We start from the raw sequence: 17,318 nt of genomic DNA, 5'->3' as shown, positions 1-17,318 counted from the left end.
AGTTGTGGTAGAAAGGAAATGGGATAGAGAAAGTTGCCAAAGTATAATTAGACCACAAGTATTTTTGGAATGCCTAATGCTATAGTGAGTTACAAAATGTATACATGTCAATCTTGTTTTTCAGGAGTTGAGAATCTAAATTGGAAGGGAAAACATTAAGCAATTAAGTAGTATTAACATTATACTCCCCAGATACAACAATTTAGAGAAAGAAGTGAGTAAAGACTGGAGTGTTTTTTGAAGAATAGTTAAGATTTAAGCAAATAACAACAACAAGAAGACATTATTCCAAATGGTAACAAAAATAACCAAAATAGATTTAGAAGCCAAAATAAATAGTTCTTTTAATATAGACATTTCTTTAAAAGCCATTGACAGGCATATACAAGCCATAGACAAAAATTCAACCTAGCAAAAACTACCAAGAAGTTAAGCAAATGTAATGAACATTATATTTATTTTAGTTATAAAATTTTGGCAGCTGGGTGTGGTGGCACATGCCTGTAATCCCAGCACTTAGGAGGCTGAGGCAGGAGGATCACTGTAAGTTTGAAGCCAGCCTGGACTACAGAGAAAGACCCTGTCTCAAAAGAAAGAAAAAATCCAAACAGTGAAAATTTAGTTATGAAGTATTTTTAAATCATTTCTAATTATAGGAAATGCAGTAAAAGATAAGGAAAAGTTATGTATCTCAATAGAAAAATGGCCAGTAAACAAACATCTCAAATAACTTAAAATATTCAGCTTCAGCAAAAATCAAAGAAATTTAAACAAAAATATACAGATTTTCTCTTAAAAGATTGGGGATGGTTTTTAAAAATAACAGTACTCAATGTGGGGAAACAGGCACTTACACAGTACTAGGGGGAATTTAAATTCTTATGGCAGGATGGTAATCAAGAGCCTTAAAAAAAAAAAAACGCAGGGCTGTGCATGTAGCTCAGTGGTGCCATGCCTGCCTGGCTGGTGCAAAGTCCTGATTTCAATTTCCTGTACTGGAAGAAACAGAAAAGAACACACTTCAATGCAGCAGTTAATTTCTAGGAGCTGCTCTAAGGGAATCATTAGAAAAGAGGAACACAAGAAGTAGAAACATTGGACACACCCTAGCTATATTGCTAGAAATGAGAAAAAACAAATAGTGAAGCATCATGTATCCTATGATCCTGTTACTATTAGAATGGATACTTGAGGAATGTGTGCATATTATCTGTCTCTACATACACACTGGGGGTATCTATGTACCACACTGTTAGCTGTTCTGAACTCTAGATAGTGGGATGGGTCATGAATTTTTTCTCCTTTTTGCTTATCAGTACAGTGTACATGTATTGTTTTTTTTGACATACATTTTAAAGAAAAAGAGCTTGAGAATCAGAATAAGGAGCAGGTGGTACTTCCAAAGTTTCTTAAGAATACACTCTCTTCCTATTTAAACATTAAGGTGTTCTGATTAGGTTGTAAAGGAATTTGGCATTGGAAAATTCCTACCCTCTACTCCATCCTACTGCTCTTATCTAGAAAGACTATGCCTAACCATTTTTTTAATCCTTCAAGAATCATACATCTAATTTGAAATGATCCCATTTGTTGATTCTCAAAACTATTTCCTGTAGTTTTGAGAATCAAATAACTGTGGTTCTGTTCAAAAAGTCTTTGCTATGCCTATGACTTAAAGTTTTATCAGTTTTTTTCTTCTGATTGTGGTTCAACATTTACTTCTTTTAATCTATTTTGATTTTCATTTAGTAGATGGTGAAAGATGGTCTAGATTCAGTCTTCTGCGTGTGGCCATTTTTCCCAGAACCATTTATTAAAGAGGCTGTCTTCCCTCCAGTGTGTGTTTTTGGTCCCTCTAAGATCAAACAGTTGAATGCACATGGGGTTGTTTCTGAGTCCTCTATTCTATACCATTGTTCCTATACCGTTGGTCTGTTTTGTGCTTAGTACCATGCTGTCTTTATCACAATAACTTTGTAATACTGTGTAACTTCAGGTCTGGGTTGGTGAAGCCTCCTGCTTTGCTCTTTTTATCCAGGATTGCTTTTGATATTCTGGGTCTCTTCTGGTTCCATATGAATTTTAGGATTGTTTTTTTCCAGTTCTGTGAAGAATGCTGTTAGAGTTTTGATTGAGATTGTGTTAAATCTGTGTATCAATTTTGGAAGTATGGCCAACCAGCTATATTGGTTCTGCCTATCAAGAAACAGAGGATATCCTTCCATTTTCTGAGATCCTCTTCAGTTTACTTTTCCAGAGTACTGTAGTTTTCATTGTAGAGGTCTTGCACTTCCTTAGTGATACATACATTCCCATGTTTATAGTAGCACAATTCATAATAGCTAAATCTTTTATTTATTTGTTTTGGTACCAGGAATCAAACTTTGGGCTTCACACTTGCCAGGAAGGGGCTGTGCCACTGATCTACATCCCTGGCCCTCAAACAGCTAAATCTTAGAACTGGCCTTTATGCCCATTAACAAATAAATGGATGAAGAAAATGTGGCATTTACACAATGGAGTACTACTGTGCTATAAAGATAAATTTGAGTCATTTGTAGGTAAATGGATATACCTTGAGACCATAACTGTTAAGTGAAATAAATCAGACACACAAACTTAAATAACACATAGTTTCTCTCATATGAGAAACCCAAAGTAAAAACAAAGAGCAAAACAAAAGTTAGATGATAGGTAGTAGAGAGATAGATTGTTCTCAAAGGAAAAGAGGATAAAAGATGGTGGGGAGAGAGGGGATGAAAAAAGAACTGGGAAGTGTTATGTACATGTACCAACTTCCCACAAAGAATGTACTACTACATTATGTACATTACATACATGTACTAATAAACTGAAAATTATACACCTGTAATTTGATATCTTCGGGGGATGCAGTTGATTTTTATAGCAGCTATAGTTAAACAGAACTGTTGAAGTTAAAACCTCTGGCTCAGAACTTCAAAAGCTACTTTAAAAGGTAGGATGTTTCAGGTTTACATTTCCTTGATCTTTATATTCTTTTTTAACTTTTCTTTTGCTCCTGTTTAGATTCTGTCATAATGAATGGATCCAGCATGGCAAATACATCACCCAGTGTAAAATCCAAAGACGACCAGGGGTTCAGTGGCCATGATGAGAAGGAAAACCCATTTGCAGAGTACATGTGGATGGAGAATGAAGAGGATTTCAACAGACAGGTGAAGAAAGATGTGAAAGCCTAATGCTACATGTAACTTAGCTGTAATATTTTACTGTCAGTGTGACAAAAAGAAAGACAAAAGAAATGGGTGCAGTTGTCTTTACAATAACTTAAAAAATACTTGGAGGCCTCACTAGAATAACTAAGAAGCATCTTCAGGTGCTAAAAGACAAGACCAAACCACGAACATACTGATAATTCTGTACCATGCTGATTAAAAGAGGACAAAAGTCATCAAGTTAATCAATTGATAGCTGAAAATTCTTACCTGATGAGCCCGTGCACAACTAAATAGATTGTGTATAATAATATTTGCACTATTAAGTTACACAGTAATTGCTACAGAGAGACCCTGCTCGCACCCTCCCTCATTCTGATTACATTGTTGGATTTCTGTAGGTGACTGTAAAATATTCGAGGAGATTCTCAGAGTTTAAATCAAACAGGACCCTCCCTAATCCCCAAGGACTGGGGTCCTGTGATAACTGCAACTTTGTGTGTGTGTGTGTGTGTGTGTGTGTGTGTGTATGTGTGTGTGTGTGTGTGTGTGTGTGTTGTACTGGGGCTTGCACTCAGGGCCTGTGCACTGAGCTGCAATATCAACCTTTTGTTTTTCTCTATTTTGAGGTCAGATCTCTCTTGAGTTTCCTATGTTGGGCTCAAACTTCCAGTCCTCTTGCCTCAGCCTCCTAGGTACTGGGATTATAGGCGTGTGCCACCGTGCCTAACTTGATTTCTTGTGATTTGTGTGAAATTAATAGCTTAAACTGTGGAACAATGAACAGTAGTAGTGAGGTTTTCTATACTTTGGAAGTTATTGATTTTATTTGCTTATAGGAAATGTGAAATTCTACATTTCATTTTGAAAATAAATGCATGTAATAGACAATTAACTTGGATTGAAAGATAATTATATTTCCTGTGGGGCTTTAGAGTAGTTGTATTTAGCTTTTGTGGTGACCTCCCTGTTCCACTCTGCCTTTATCTAGCCTCTGTCTGAATAATAATAGGTTGTAGAAAGCATAACCAATTTGTCCAGCTGATTATATTCACCAACATGATCTTAATTCTGCTGACTAGGATTTGTACTATTAAGAGCCAGATGTCTGCACTTTGGGTCAGCTGTGAGCTCCTATTTAGTTTAGCAAACTGGAGCAGGTGTGTGGAAAAGTACTGAAAAGCTAGTTTGCAGAAACACACTCATGTGCACGCACACGCAACACATACAGAGTTTGATGAAAAACAGTGTAGGAGCCTTAAAAATTATAACTTGAGAACTAGGAAAGCAATGACAACTGTATCCCTAGCAACTTTAAGGATTGCAGTAAATAGCAGCCCTTTAAAAGGGCTGAGCAGGTAAATAATTGTTTGCTCAAATTCCCACAACCCTAATGTTTCACAGAAAATACTACTTTGACAACATTATTTTAAACTATTACATGATGTCAATGTGGGAGATTGAGTGTTTCAGAGAAGCCTTATTGTCCTTCATTTGAGAACAGGAGCGTTTAAGATTTGGGATTTGATTGATATCAGTTCTCCCTGTACCCTGGTAAGTTACTTTGCTTTCACTGTGGTGAGCTGTAGAATTCTTAACACTATCATCTTATTGTTTTTTCTTAGATATTTTATTGGAAAGTGAGAAGATACTGTTTTAGGGTTGCTAGCTAGAATCCAATTTTTTCTCAAGATCCAACTCAAGTATGGAAAAAACCTTGCAACCCCCAAAACTAAGCAGAGTGAAGGAAAGAGATTTGCCAAATATGAATCAGGAAGCCAAGTAAAGGCATACTAAAATCTGCAAAGATATTCTTTGAGTATGAGGCTGACAGAGTTGGATTTAAGTGTAGTTTTCAGGGAAAAAAGAATCAACTCTGTCTTAGCTACTTTCTTGTTGCCAAGACATAATACTCGACACCCACAACTCAAAGGAAGACAGGTGTATTTTGGCTCACAGTTTATAGAAAGTTTCAGTCCATAGTCAGCTGTCTTCAAGGCAGGATGACATGGCAGAGAGGTAACACAGAAGAGACTTCATGGAATGGCAGCAAGCAGAGAGAGATCAAGGGAGGAGGGAAGAAGGTACACCCTTCTAGGCAACACCTCCAGTGACCCACCTCCTCCCAATATCACATTAGCTATAAATTTATTAGTGGACTAATCCACCGATCAGGACACTGATTAGTCCACTGATGAGTGTCAGGCCCCCATGATCCAATCACCTCCCAGAAGCCCCACCTATGAGCACATGAGGCTTTGTGGGAACCTTTAGATATAAACCATTACAAATTCCCAGCTAAAGTAGTATCTCTTATTCAGGATCTCAGGAAGTATAACTCAGGAAAGAAGGGAATAAGTAAGATCAAACATACTAGTTATAATTGTGAAATAAATCCCTCATCCTACACACAGTTTGTTTTTTTTTTGTTTTGTTTTGTTTTTTGTTTTTTTTTTAATTTTGAGACAGGTCGATGAGTTTCCCAGGCTGGGTTCAAATTTGTGATCTTCCTGCTTTAATCTCCCAGAGTTCTGGGTTTATCAGTGTGTGACACCAGGCCCCAATCAACCCACAGAATTTTTAAGAGAAAAGGAAAAAAGACTCAGGGGCTGTAAAAGACAAAAACAAACTACATGTTGTTTGTAATATGTGTTGTCACTCATCTATCTACTGTGAGGAAAAATATGAAAAATGGTAAAATTTTAAATCTTATGGTTCTTTTGCATGTACATTTCTTTCTTTTTTTGTTGGGTGGGTGCTGGGGATTGAATTCAGGACCTTGCACTTGCGAGGCAGGTGATGGCACCACTGAGCTAAATCTCCAATCCTTCATATACAGAAATTCTGACTAGGGTTTTGTTTTTGTTTTTTCCTCTAAGCTCCTACATTTTCCTGTGAAAGTCACAATAGGTACATTCCAAAATGTCAACAACATTCATCCATATCTGAGTGTTGAGATTAAGGATAACCTTTGTCTCTTGATTTTCTTAGTTTTAATTTACAAATGTTTATGTAAAGAAAAGGATTATTGCTACAATAAAAAAATGGGGGACTGGGGATTTAGCTTAGTGGCGTTGCGCCTGCCTTGCAGGTGCAAGGTCTGGAGTTCGATCCCTGGTACCAAAAAAAGAGGGGGGGGCTCACATGGTAAAGCATGGTAAACAGAAACATCAGAAGTAAAATGCTTTAGAAAGAGAATATATAAAAGAATGGGGAGGGCTGGGGTGTACTTCAGTGGTAGAGTGCTTACCTAGCATGAACAAGGGCCCTTGCTTAGTAGCAAGTGCAGGGGGCACGGGGTGGGGGTGGGGTAAAAAAAGAATTGAGAGAATATATCAGAATATAATGTTCATCACAACGTCATATTAAATCTTGTAGCTTGGAAATATTTTGCTTTAGTTATTTTAAGAACTTCATAACTATATAATTTACTTGAGATTAATAAAATCAGTGGCCAATTGTGACACTAAAGTAGTTTTTTAAGTCTTGCTGCCTGTGATTTTTCTTCTGAATTCATGAGGTAAGAGTAGGCCAATTTGAATTATCTTTTGCTTGACTCCTACTTGTTGTGGTGCTAGTGAACTGTGAATCTGTCACCAAGAAGGCTGGGAAGACAAGTAAAATCATATAAAAATCTGCAAAGTGAGCCTGGCATAATAACACCTATAATCTCAAACATTCAGGTGGCTGAGGCAATAGGATGGCAAGTTCAAGGCTAGCCTGACTACCTAAAGACCCTATCTCAGAAAAAAGCAAAACAGAAAACCTACAGAATGAACTATATTCTTACAAAGAGTACCTTGTCTGCAAAAATGTGTAAGATATCCTAGATTTATATTGCTTTATTTTGAAATATGAAGTTGTTTATATGTTCATATATGTATTTATTATTTTGAGAGGATACTGCATTGATGGCATAATTTTCTACTGATAGGCCAAAAAGTATTCTTTGTGTCTTTGTAAGGTTCTAAAACCTTTCTATTTTTCTGCTTTAGGGGAGTCATTACTAGAAAAGTGAGCCAGGAGCTGAGATTGGTTTTGATTTAATCTTCACTGTCTAAGTAGTAATTATATACTACTTATCTCTTTTGTATATTTCCCACAAAATGGGGACATACACAGAGTTCCTTCTCTACAAGAAGAAGAATTTCAAGCTGTAAAATAATTTTCTGTAAGGCTATATAAATGGAAAATATCTTTGTCACATATTATAGCTCTTACAAGATCTGTGAAGACCTAGAATTTGTTGTTTTGGATAACTATTTCTTTAATCTTGTTGGAATTCAGTTTAAAAAATTAAAAATTAAAAATTTGCTTTCTCTAGCTCGTCATTAGAAGCATCTTAATTCTTGGGTCTTGCTGGGGATTTAGCTCAGTGGTTCCACCACTTGCCTTGCAAGCTCAAGGTCCCGAGTTCGATCCCTGGTACCAAAAAAAAAAAAATTATTGGGTCTTATACAAAATCATTCTTAGTTGCAGATTAATAACCTGTGAAGGACAGGATTGGAGAAAACCATGGAAGGGATGGAGCCCCTGGATCAATACATCTCACCTGCCCTGCTTTGCTTGCTAGGTGGAGGAAGAGCTGCAGGAACAAGACTTCCTAGACCGCTGCTTTCAGGAGATGCTAGATGAAGAAGACCAAGACTGGTTTATTCCAGCACGAGACCTGCCTCAGGCCATGGGACAGTTACAGCAACAGTTAAATGGACTGTCAGTCAGCGATGGTCATGATTCTGAAGATATTTTGGTAAGCACCATTTATAATCCCACATGTGATGTAGTAAGAAGAGTATAGGATTTGTAGTCACAGACTCTTTCTGGCCCTCCAGACGTCAGCAGATTATCTCCGGAGCCATCTTAGCTGCTGTTTCTCCACTGCTCAGACAGAAACTGACGCGAGGTTGCAATGAAGGCCTGTTGCTCCTCACAGAGCACTGTGAAAGTAATAGTGTTGCCAATTTTCTCCCAGTGGACTTTTCCAAGAACTGGGATGAAGGATAACATTTTGAATACTAAAGAAGTGTGGTTTCAATTGATCATCTGCTGCTGTCCTTCTCTTTTACTGTCCTCCAAATGTGTATTTAAAATTCTCTACTTCTGAGTGAATCTGTTATAAAATAACTGTTCAGGAAGGAATATACTCCCCTGAAAGGCTATTTCTGCTTATAATTAGATCAGATAAATAAATTCCCTATTTCCATGTTTATGTGGTGTCAGAATTGTGAGCAGTGTAGTTCCTACACAAATCATGATTGTGACCTGCAGTTTTCCCAAGTTTGAGGTAGATAACCAAAGAGAGTATAGAAAGATGAAGAAAAATAAGAGATTGTGGTGACTTGACTGATTTCATAGAATACCCTGACTTTCACCACGTTAATGTATTCAGTGAATTGAAAAATTCTTTTTGGAGTTGAACTTAGAAGCCTCTGATGAAATTTGGAAAATAATCATGAAGGAAATGGAGTCTAAAGCAAGAAAGAGAAAATTACCTTGTTCAGGGCTGAGTATGTTAGGAGCTACTGAGAGCAGTCCAGTCTGAGTTACAGGAAGTTTCTTTTTCTCTTTACTTAAGGCTAAAGGGAAGGTACTGGCAATACTGAAAAGGGGAGGGAGGCGTAGTGTTGGGCTAGGGAGGTAGCTCTGTGAAAGAGCTCTTGCCTAGTATGTGTGAGGCCCTGGACTTGATCCCTAGCACTGCCCCCTCCAAAAAAAGAAGCGGGGAGAAAATAAGTTGTAAAGTGTAGGTTGCCTTGGAATTTGTTATCACTTGTGTTTTCTTTCTTTTTTTTTTTTCAGAGCAAAAGTAAACTGAACCCAGACGCCAAGGAGTTTATTCCAGGAGTGAAATACTGATTCAAGAGAAAGCTTCTGGGAGGACTTACCTGTTCCCACATCTGGGGGCAGCAGTGCACAAAAGGGCAGAGCTGAAGCGGGGGTGGGGTGGGCAAGGGATACACAGCTGGGATGGGGAATGGTGGTTTAGATGGGTACTGTGACTGAGTAGCTAATGTGCTCAGTCTTACTACAAGCCTCTTGAGTATTTATTTCTTTTTGTTCTACTGACTTTCATTTGGAGCAGTTTCTTGTTTTGTTTCAAATTAGCTCTTTTGAGTTATGGAAATTGCGATCAAGAATGTCCTGCTGTCTGTGTTAAAAAAAGCTGACCAAGCGAAGCAGGGTATTTAAGAAATACCCTTCTCACCTGTTGTGAGCATACCAGGAGCAAGGAACAGCAGAGATCTACTTGTGGAGCCTATTAAGCTCAATGGGAAGAGGGCCAAGCTGAAGAAATAGATCACGCAAACCATGACCCTGGGGATTTGCACACCACACTGGGGTTCTCAGTGGTCTGCTGAGCTTCTGTCTCTCTGCTCTAAACCCCATTCCAGAAAATAGCTAAAGTTCTTGGTTTATAGTAACTCTTTGAAGATTAGTGAAAGTTGTAAGGGGAGGATTGTTATATTGTCACTTCAGTCATTTAGTAACTATTGTCCTAGTCTTAAGCCTCTATTTACAGCTACCATTAGATCATTATCAGATGAAAGAGAACTTAGGGTTGATTTGCCATCTTTTTTTTTTTCTTTTGGATACCGGGGATCGAACTCAGGACCTTGCACTTGCCAGGCAGGCACGGCGCCACTGAGCTAAATCTCTGGCCCTGATTTGCCATCTTGACCCTCATGGTGTCTATTCCCCTTGACTCTTCCATACCAGGCCTACTGTTTCTAAGGTGTTACCAAAACCATGAGAGGCTTTCTGGCCACCAGCTTAGCCTGAAGAAATCATCCTTGAATCTTTTGCTATCTTAAATTTATTAGGACAACTTTTTTTTTTTTTTTTTTTTTTTTTTTTTTTTTTGAAATTTTTAGGGAAATTTTTTTTTTTTTTTTTTTTTAGTATTATTATATTGCAACCCTACCAACACTTGGTTCTCCTGGAATCTTAATTTCGTCAGGTTATTCACTTTTTCAAGGAAATATGTTTTTTAGGACACTAGCAAGAAGCTCATTATACAATATGTATGCTTCTCACCTTATAGGATTATGCAAAAGAACTCAGAAATGACTTAGGAGTCCTGCTTGGCCCACATGATGGAACCTGATCCTCTGAGACAGTTAAAGGTATTATCAAATATTACAATTCCCACACACACAGCTTTTTGAGTTTCATGGGTTGACCTTTCTTGGGTGAGCTCCTATTGTCTTCCATGCCTGTAACTCACTGAGGTTTTTTGTTGATACTCCCAAGGAACTAACCTGGGCACCAGGAGCTGCCTTTGTGTAAGAGGGGTAGATGGCAGTGTCATGTGTGAAAGAGAATATGTCTAGTTACGGTCATTCTCAGGACAAGGGCTTGCAGAGGCCTGAGAATGTAGTGGCCTTTGTATGACTGCTACTGGTCTGTGTGATAGGCCTATAAGGGAAAAATCATGTAATTTGAAATAAAGGCAGTGTAAATTCAGTATGTAGATGTAGGGCAGAGGTTGGAAGGAAAGGAATAGGGAATGGAAAGTGGAAGAAATTCTTGTTCTTATGAACCCACTTGTTGAATTGTTTTTTGCAGTGCCAGCAATTTAATCCAGGGCTTTGTACATGCTAGGCGATGTACTTTACCAATGAGATACACCCAAGCCCCTTGTTGACTGTTTTGAACAAGTATAGACTAATGCCAAATTCAAAATACAAACCTACATCTTTCCCCTCATTCAGTTTATAAGGTTGCTAGCATCATTAGGTCGTGTGTCATAGAAGTGTAGCTTAGGGAACTAGTATTGCCAGACATGCACATTAATTCCCAAAGCCTTTGCCTCGAGAGAATGCAACTGTTAATTCATTTTCAGGGAGGACTCTGAATAAAAAAATGTCTTTGGGCCGGGGATTTAGCTTAGTGGTTCCACCGCCGGCCTCGCAAGCACAAGGACTCTGGTACCAAAAAAAAAAAAAAAAAAAAAAATCACTTTATTCCAACTTTCAGCTGGGTTTGTTGCCTCTAATAAGGAAAAGGCATTTGAGGTACAAACTCACTTTATTCATAAGGGCAGGTTGAAGGCTCAAGCTCCTCTACACAGCCTTCAAAGTCTCTGTCCTATATACAGGCAGATCTCAGTGTCCTTAGAGAGATATTGGCAAGATTTCGCAGGTAACCCCATACAGGAGAGTATGTTGTAATGTTCCTCCCAGAACTCTTTTTAAGTGTTAAATGGGTATCGGAGACCATCTAGAAGCACAAGTGGCCAGCATTGCAATCAAAACTCAAGACTTTGTTCATAAGTTAAAACTAAAATTCTGGTTGTAACTTAGGTTGTTCATATGTCAGGCCAGTTATAACTTGAGGGTCCACTGTTCATAAATAGAGGAAATCTCTGTCTCCTGGGGCTGCTGTTCCTGCTCCAGTCTCCATTAGCCACCCAAGCTCAGAATGCTGAATTGAAGGCTGTTGGAAATGTGTTGGGGTTGCAGGAAGAGCCTTTTCCAAGACCTGGGTATTTCCTTCACAAGGAGTATAATAGACTCTTGTTTGGCTACCCATCTGAAAGCCCTACAAGGACCCAGAGTGCCTATGAATCCATCCTGAAGGTTTGTCCTTCTGATGCCAAGATAAGTTAAGCTTCTCAGTGTGGGCCAAGAGGGCTCATCTTGCCCGCTGCTGTCTTGGCCCATTGTGGATGTTAGTCTTCAGCATGGTTTCACAAAGTCTATTTGGTGAAGACTAACTCAGCCAGATTACCTGGAACCTGAGGGCTAGAGTTTCTTGTCCTCAGGCAGTGTGCTGACTCCAGGATCAGGAAGCAGCTAGCAAGGTGATCCCTTGTTTAATCAATAGGATTATTGCCTCCAGTGATTCCTCCTATGGCTCAACTCTTTTGCATCTAATTTGTTTCGTGAGGTAAGGGCACAGTTGTCCCTCAGGCCTCAGACTCACCCCTGAAGAGTTTGCCAGCTTCTTAGCAGAAAAGTCATGTGGGTTTTATAGGCCTTTCACCGAGTAAGGGCTGGGCTCCTCAGTTCCAGACTTTTCTTCATAGTAAAGGTTCTGGGTGCAAGTCAAGCTGAGCACTTTTGCCCTTTAATGACAAGGCTTATGTTTATAAGTGAAAACTTTGATGTTGAATTTAAGACATTACTCTATTTTTGTTTTGGCAACTAGAAGTTTGAGAATTTATATAGAAATGGAACATTTGTTTTTTTTAACAGTTGCCAATCTGGCTGGTTCCAGTGTTAGTGTATTAGTGATTAATTTCTGACTATTGTGATTATTTATTTGACTAGAAAACTCTTAAGGTGAAAATTTCTTTTTCTTCAAGGAAAAAAAAGTTACAAGAATGTCTTTTCAGTTTCTCCAGACCTTTGAACTGTGACAGAAAATTGAAGGATAAAACCAAGCACTGGGCTTATGCAGCTCTGGGTCTTGGGCCAGTTTTTGTCTATAGTAAGTTGACTTTTGGGTATCATGAAAGAGCAGGCCATAAAGATCATAAAGAAAAGGCTGGATCTTTTTAAAACCTTTAATTTCTACAGTCACAGCTGAGATATCTCTAATCAAGATTATAATGTTAACTGTGGCTTAAAAGTAAATGCTTTTAGGGAAATACTAAGCAGCACTTCCCAAATCATTTATTGCTATGTCAGATTTTTGTCTTGATTTAGAGAGGCTAAGGAGGTCAGGTAAATACAATGGCAATTAACACATTAAAGAGGAAAGTTGTGTGGAGATGTAGCTAAAGGAAACAACTGGAATGAATCTTCTTGCATTAGGACTGCTGCAAACCCTAGCTCAGTGATAGCAAACCTTTTAGGGCTTTCAGTGATGACATACAACCTGATTGGCACACTTGCCATAGTTTTGCCACCACTCCCCTAGGTAGATGAGTAACTAATAGCCTGTGTTCAAGAATGCACCCTCTCTGGTGACTGGTGGAGTGGGCCTTCAGTAAGGGTCCCGGCATGACAGGATAATAATCTTGCTTCGTTCAAGTAGTACTGAGGTACAGCAACAGGTAAAAAAATGACAAAGTTGACCAAGATTTGGCCTAACCCTAACCTGTGAAATGGCTGATTTGGTTTTATTGAGAACTTGATCTTCTGCTGCACTTCTCAAGAGTCATTTCACTCTTCATTGCCTATAGGGCTTGTTAGTTCTGCTGGTCACTGTAAGGTACAGCCTATGTTCTGCTCCCTGAGGTGACCAAGTTGGCCTAACCCTAACCTGTGAAATGGCTGATTTGGTTTTATTGAGAACTTGATCTTCTGCTGCACTTCTCAAGAGTCATTTCACTCTTCATTGCCTATAGGGCTTGTTAGTTCTGCTGGTCACTGTAAGGTACAGCCTATGTTCTGCTCCCTGTGAATTTCATCCACAGACTTAGTCATAATATGTAAAGAGGCATCGCTGCCCCCCTCCCCATTTCTGTCTTTTCCCATATTGAGGCTGCTACAGGGACGGGGAGCAAGAAACCTACCCAAGTTAACACTCGTATTTCCTTCATATTACTTGGCCTTTTGCCCTCATACCCAACCCTCGTGCTGTTCCTAGTGTTAGTTTTAGGGGATTCATGAAAATAGGATATGTGGATACATTGGTCTCTATAGGGTGTTAGCTAAGAGATGCATACTTCCTGCTCTCAGAGGACAGGAAAGAAATCAGTAAAGGGATAGATGCACCATCTTTATTTTACACAATTTTTAAGCCTCCTTAGATTTTGTTGCTGAGAGATACATTGCAAGATTCATTCAGCTTTCTTCTCCATATCTATACCTTTTTATTGGTTACCTTTATTTTAAAATAATAAATACTTTTAATCTATTTAATACATTAAAAATGGAAATAATTTTTTTCAGTGCTGGGGACCAAACTCAGGGCCTTATACATGCCACACAAGCACTCTACTAATGAGCTATATTCCCAGCCCCACAATCATAAACATTTTAAATATCTTACTATTTTAGAGTTAATGAAATATATTTTCTATAAAATAGTAAGATGTTTCACTCTATAAATCAGCACCAAGCTATAATTCTGTCCTGTTGTAAGCTTTCAAAAATGCTTAATGCTCAACAGGTGGTTGGTAAGCAGGGAGTTCTTTTTTAGAAAACCACTTTAGTGATGCATATTTTACTTACAGTAAATTCACACATTTCAATAACTTTCCTCAGTGGTACAGCCATAACCATTACTTAGCTTTAAAATGTTTTCATCCTTCCCAAAAGATCCTTCATGCTCATTCAGTGAGCCCTTGTTCCCACTCCCGTCACTGTTTGTTTCAGTAAATACACCTTTTCTGGACATTTCATGTCAATGGAGTCATATACTATGTGCCATCTGGTTCTTTTCACTTAGCATGTTTCTGAGGCTCATCTGTGACATGCTGATTCTTGTAATGGCTGAGCAATATTCCATTAATGGGTATGCCATTATGTCAGCAAAGAGCCTTTCAAATTTGGATTTCAACTTCCTGTGGTCTAAATGGAAGCCTCTAAACATGGAGTTCCATAAGGGAAGCTACTGTGTATGTCAAAGAAATTCCTTTTCAGAACCAGCTTTGCTATCAGAAGTTCCATAAAAGCCTCAATTGCTGCAGAAATTTTTATAATTTTCAACTTTTTTATAAGCAACTTGCTACATGTCAGGATTTTTGAAGCATCTGATAGATCCATTCAATGTGCATGTGCTTGAGCGGATAAGAAGGTAAAACTATCAGTGCTGGGTTAGGTGTTTCTTTTCCCCCTAGACTGGATGGGGGAATCTCTGAACTTTCTACATACCGTGTCATGTTTCCATTTACAAAACTGACCATGTATTAAAGGTTGTGCTGCCTTTGCTGGACACATTTGGAGGGAAAGGGCCCACAACAGAGGTGGAAAGGAGAAAGGAGTGGAGCTTGTGGAGTAAGAAGCCCTAGAGGGTCTGTGCACGGCCCTCCAGCTGTTGGTGTGGATGGTGACCTGGGCAGCCTGGCACCTCAGCTGGCCTAGGTCTAGAAACATGTTTCTGCTTCACAGTGCTTAAATGCTGGCTTTTCTTCCCTCCTAAATAAACATGGCATGGAAGTTATTAATACTATTTGGGGGGAGGGAAAGGGATTTAAAACAAAATAATTTTCATAAAAACATCAAAAATGGAAAAAAATACTTTTAAAAATTGCTATACAAACTGAATGGCAGCTGTTGAAAATCTCAATAAAATGAGAATAAAATGTACTTGCTGGCAGTGGTACCTTTTTCCTAAGGTTGGGTCACTATGGATCATCTTATTGGGGAAATATGTGATGAGGTTTTGTTTTTTTTCTTTATCTCAAGATAATTTTCATTGTATTTTCCTTCCAAATAGAGTCATAAAGTGGTAAAAGAATGAGCTTAGAAGTCATACACCTGAGTTAATCTCACTTTCCCAGCTTTTCTTTGTGCCATTTAGCCTGTTTTATTTCTAAAGGTATGAAATCTCCTTGGGGCTACCATGAAAATTCAAATTTTCAAATGTTGACTGGCATATTAAAGACAATACATGGTAGCTATTAGTGGCAATATATATACAGTAATACTTGGAACAAAGAGGTGATAAAGGAATCCTTGGGCTACAAGGAAAACTGAATAGTTACTTACTGTATTTTCCTGCTTTGGGCAAACCACCTCCTACTTAGAAAACAAGGAAAGGAATTCCATATCTGCCTGTTAACCACTAAACAAGTTTGAGAGCCTGCTGTACCAAACATTGTCTTAGACACTGACACTACTGGGCTAACAAGCAGACATGGGGCCTGCTATTGAGATAGGGTTAGTGACTTATACTTATCTCAGTTTATACCTAGTTTGGAATCTCCCAGTGATTTTAGGGAATCTGTCATACAGTAAAAAGACCATGGGACAAGAGTAGGGCCTATAAGTTTTGTTTTGAGCCCTATTATTACCGCCTTCACAAAATTGAGAACAATACAAGCTGATTTGCCTGTTTATAATTTTTGAGATATTTCATTAAAATTAATTTAAAGTATTGTTAGTGAGCTTTAATATCTCCAACAAACAAACAAGCAAGCAGAACTCACTTCTATCACATGCACTAAAAGAAACAAAACAGGATGGGCTGGGGATTTAGCTTAGTGGTTCTGTCACCTGCCTTGCAAGCACAAGGTCCAGAGTTTGATCCCCTGTACAAAAACCAAAAAGTGGGGATTTCCTGACAGCTCAGGGTTTCCAGGAAGAATGAACTATAGTAGCTATCTACCTGGCATAAGCCTCTTAAGTTTAGCTCTTATTGCTTTCTTATCTTTGTCATGGGACCATTACAGGGATGCCTCGGTAGTACAGTATCCCATGAATTAACCTTGATACCTCGTTGGATGAAGGAAAATATAAATTTTAATGGGATAGAACAACAACAAAAAAACCCTCATGATTTTCTGCACAGTAACCTATGTAACATAGACTTACTAACTGGAGAATAGGCAGTCTTATCACATCTACTCTATGATAGGCACTAGGAACACATCTGGCCTTATACATTTTATGGCTATCTTTTTTGGGGCGTCTAGAGTTACAGCTCGTTGGTAGAGTATTTACTTGGCATGTATGAGGCCCTAGGTTTGCTCTCCAGCACAGGGGCAAAAAAAGTCATTTTCTCAAACAACGTTTATTCAACACATATACTGGGACTAAAAAGATATGCCTTTTACTTTGCTCTAAATCCTCCACTGTCCAGATGGAATTGCAGAGTCTAAACAATAGTGAGATAGATGGTCATATGTAAAGAACATAAGTAAGTCTCAGTATTTATGAAGTCTACATTTGAGCCTAATCTTGAGCGCATGTTAAAAAAAAAGACCTCCAAGCTCACCAGTCCAACAACAGTGTTATTAGGACTACAAGATATAGCAAAGGTGCTATGGGTGTGTCCTTGTTCTGTGCAAGCTGGAGATGTGCTGAGTGCTGGATCTGCATGGTCAAAGCTGGAGACAGATAGCTGACTATCTCTTGAGTTCTTATTGCTCAGAGGTCTAGCTTGCTGATGGGATGAGAGCTGTAGCCATTCTGTTCTGTAGGAAGGCTACACTGTGAATGTGGTCATCTGACTTAGGGAACAAGGTAGTTTCTATGAACCCTTGAGAGGGGCTAGTCAGAACTCAGT

At 38.6% G+C, this 17,318-nt stretch overlaps 1 protein-coding gene across 2 annotated transcripts in view; it reads left to right on the top strand.

Moving 5' to 3' along the window:
- Positions 1–10,043, top strand: part of Paip2b (poly(A) binding protein interacting protein 2B) — a 34,764-nt gene extending 24,721 nt beyond the window's left edge. For both annotated transcript variants that reach the window (XM_010609636.2, XM_010609635.2), the window contains exons 2-4: positions 3,049–3,197; positions 7,771–7,947; positions 8,997–10,043. In XM_010609636.2, the coding sequence (XP_010607938.1) occupies positions 3,060–3,197; positions 7,771–7,947; positions 8,997–9,053 (372 nt within the window). In that variant the 5' untranslated portion in view covers positions 3,049–3,059 and the 3' untranslated portion in view covers positions 9,054–10,043. The remainder of the gene's footprint in view (positions 1–3,048; positions 3,198–7,770; positions 7,948–8,996) is intronic.
- The last annotated feature ends 7,275 nt before the right edge of the window (positions 10,044–17,318 follow it).

The sequence above is a fragment of the Fukomys damarensis genome, unplaced genomic scaffold (genome assembly GCF_012274545.1).
Source record: "Fukomys damarensis isolate Sample0158 unplaced genomic scaffold, DMR_v1.0_HiC HiC_scaffold_2, whole genome shotgun sequence".
NCBI lineage: Eukaryota > Metazoa > Chordata > Mammalia > Rodentia > Bathyergidae > Fukomys > Fukomys damarensis.
Note: the sequence above shows the minus strand (reverse complement) of the source record. Positions and strands in the feature narration are given on the sequence as shown.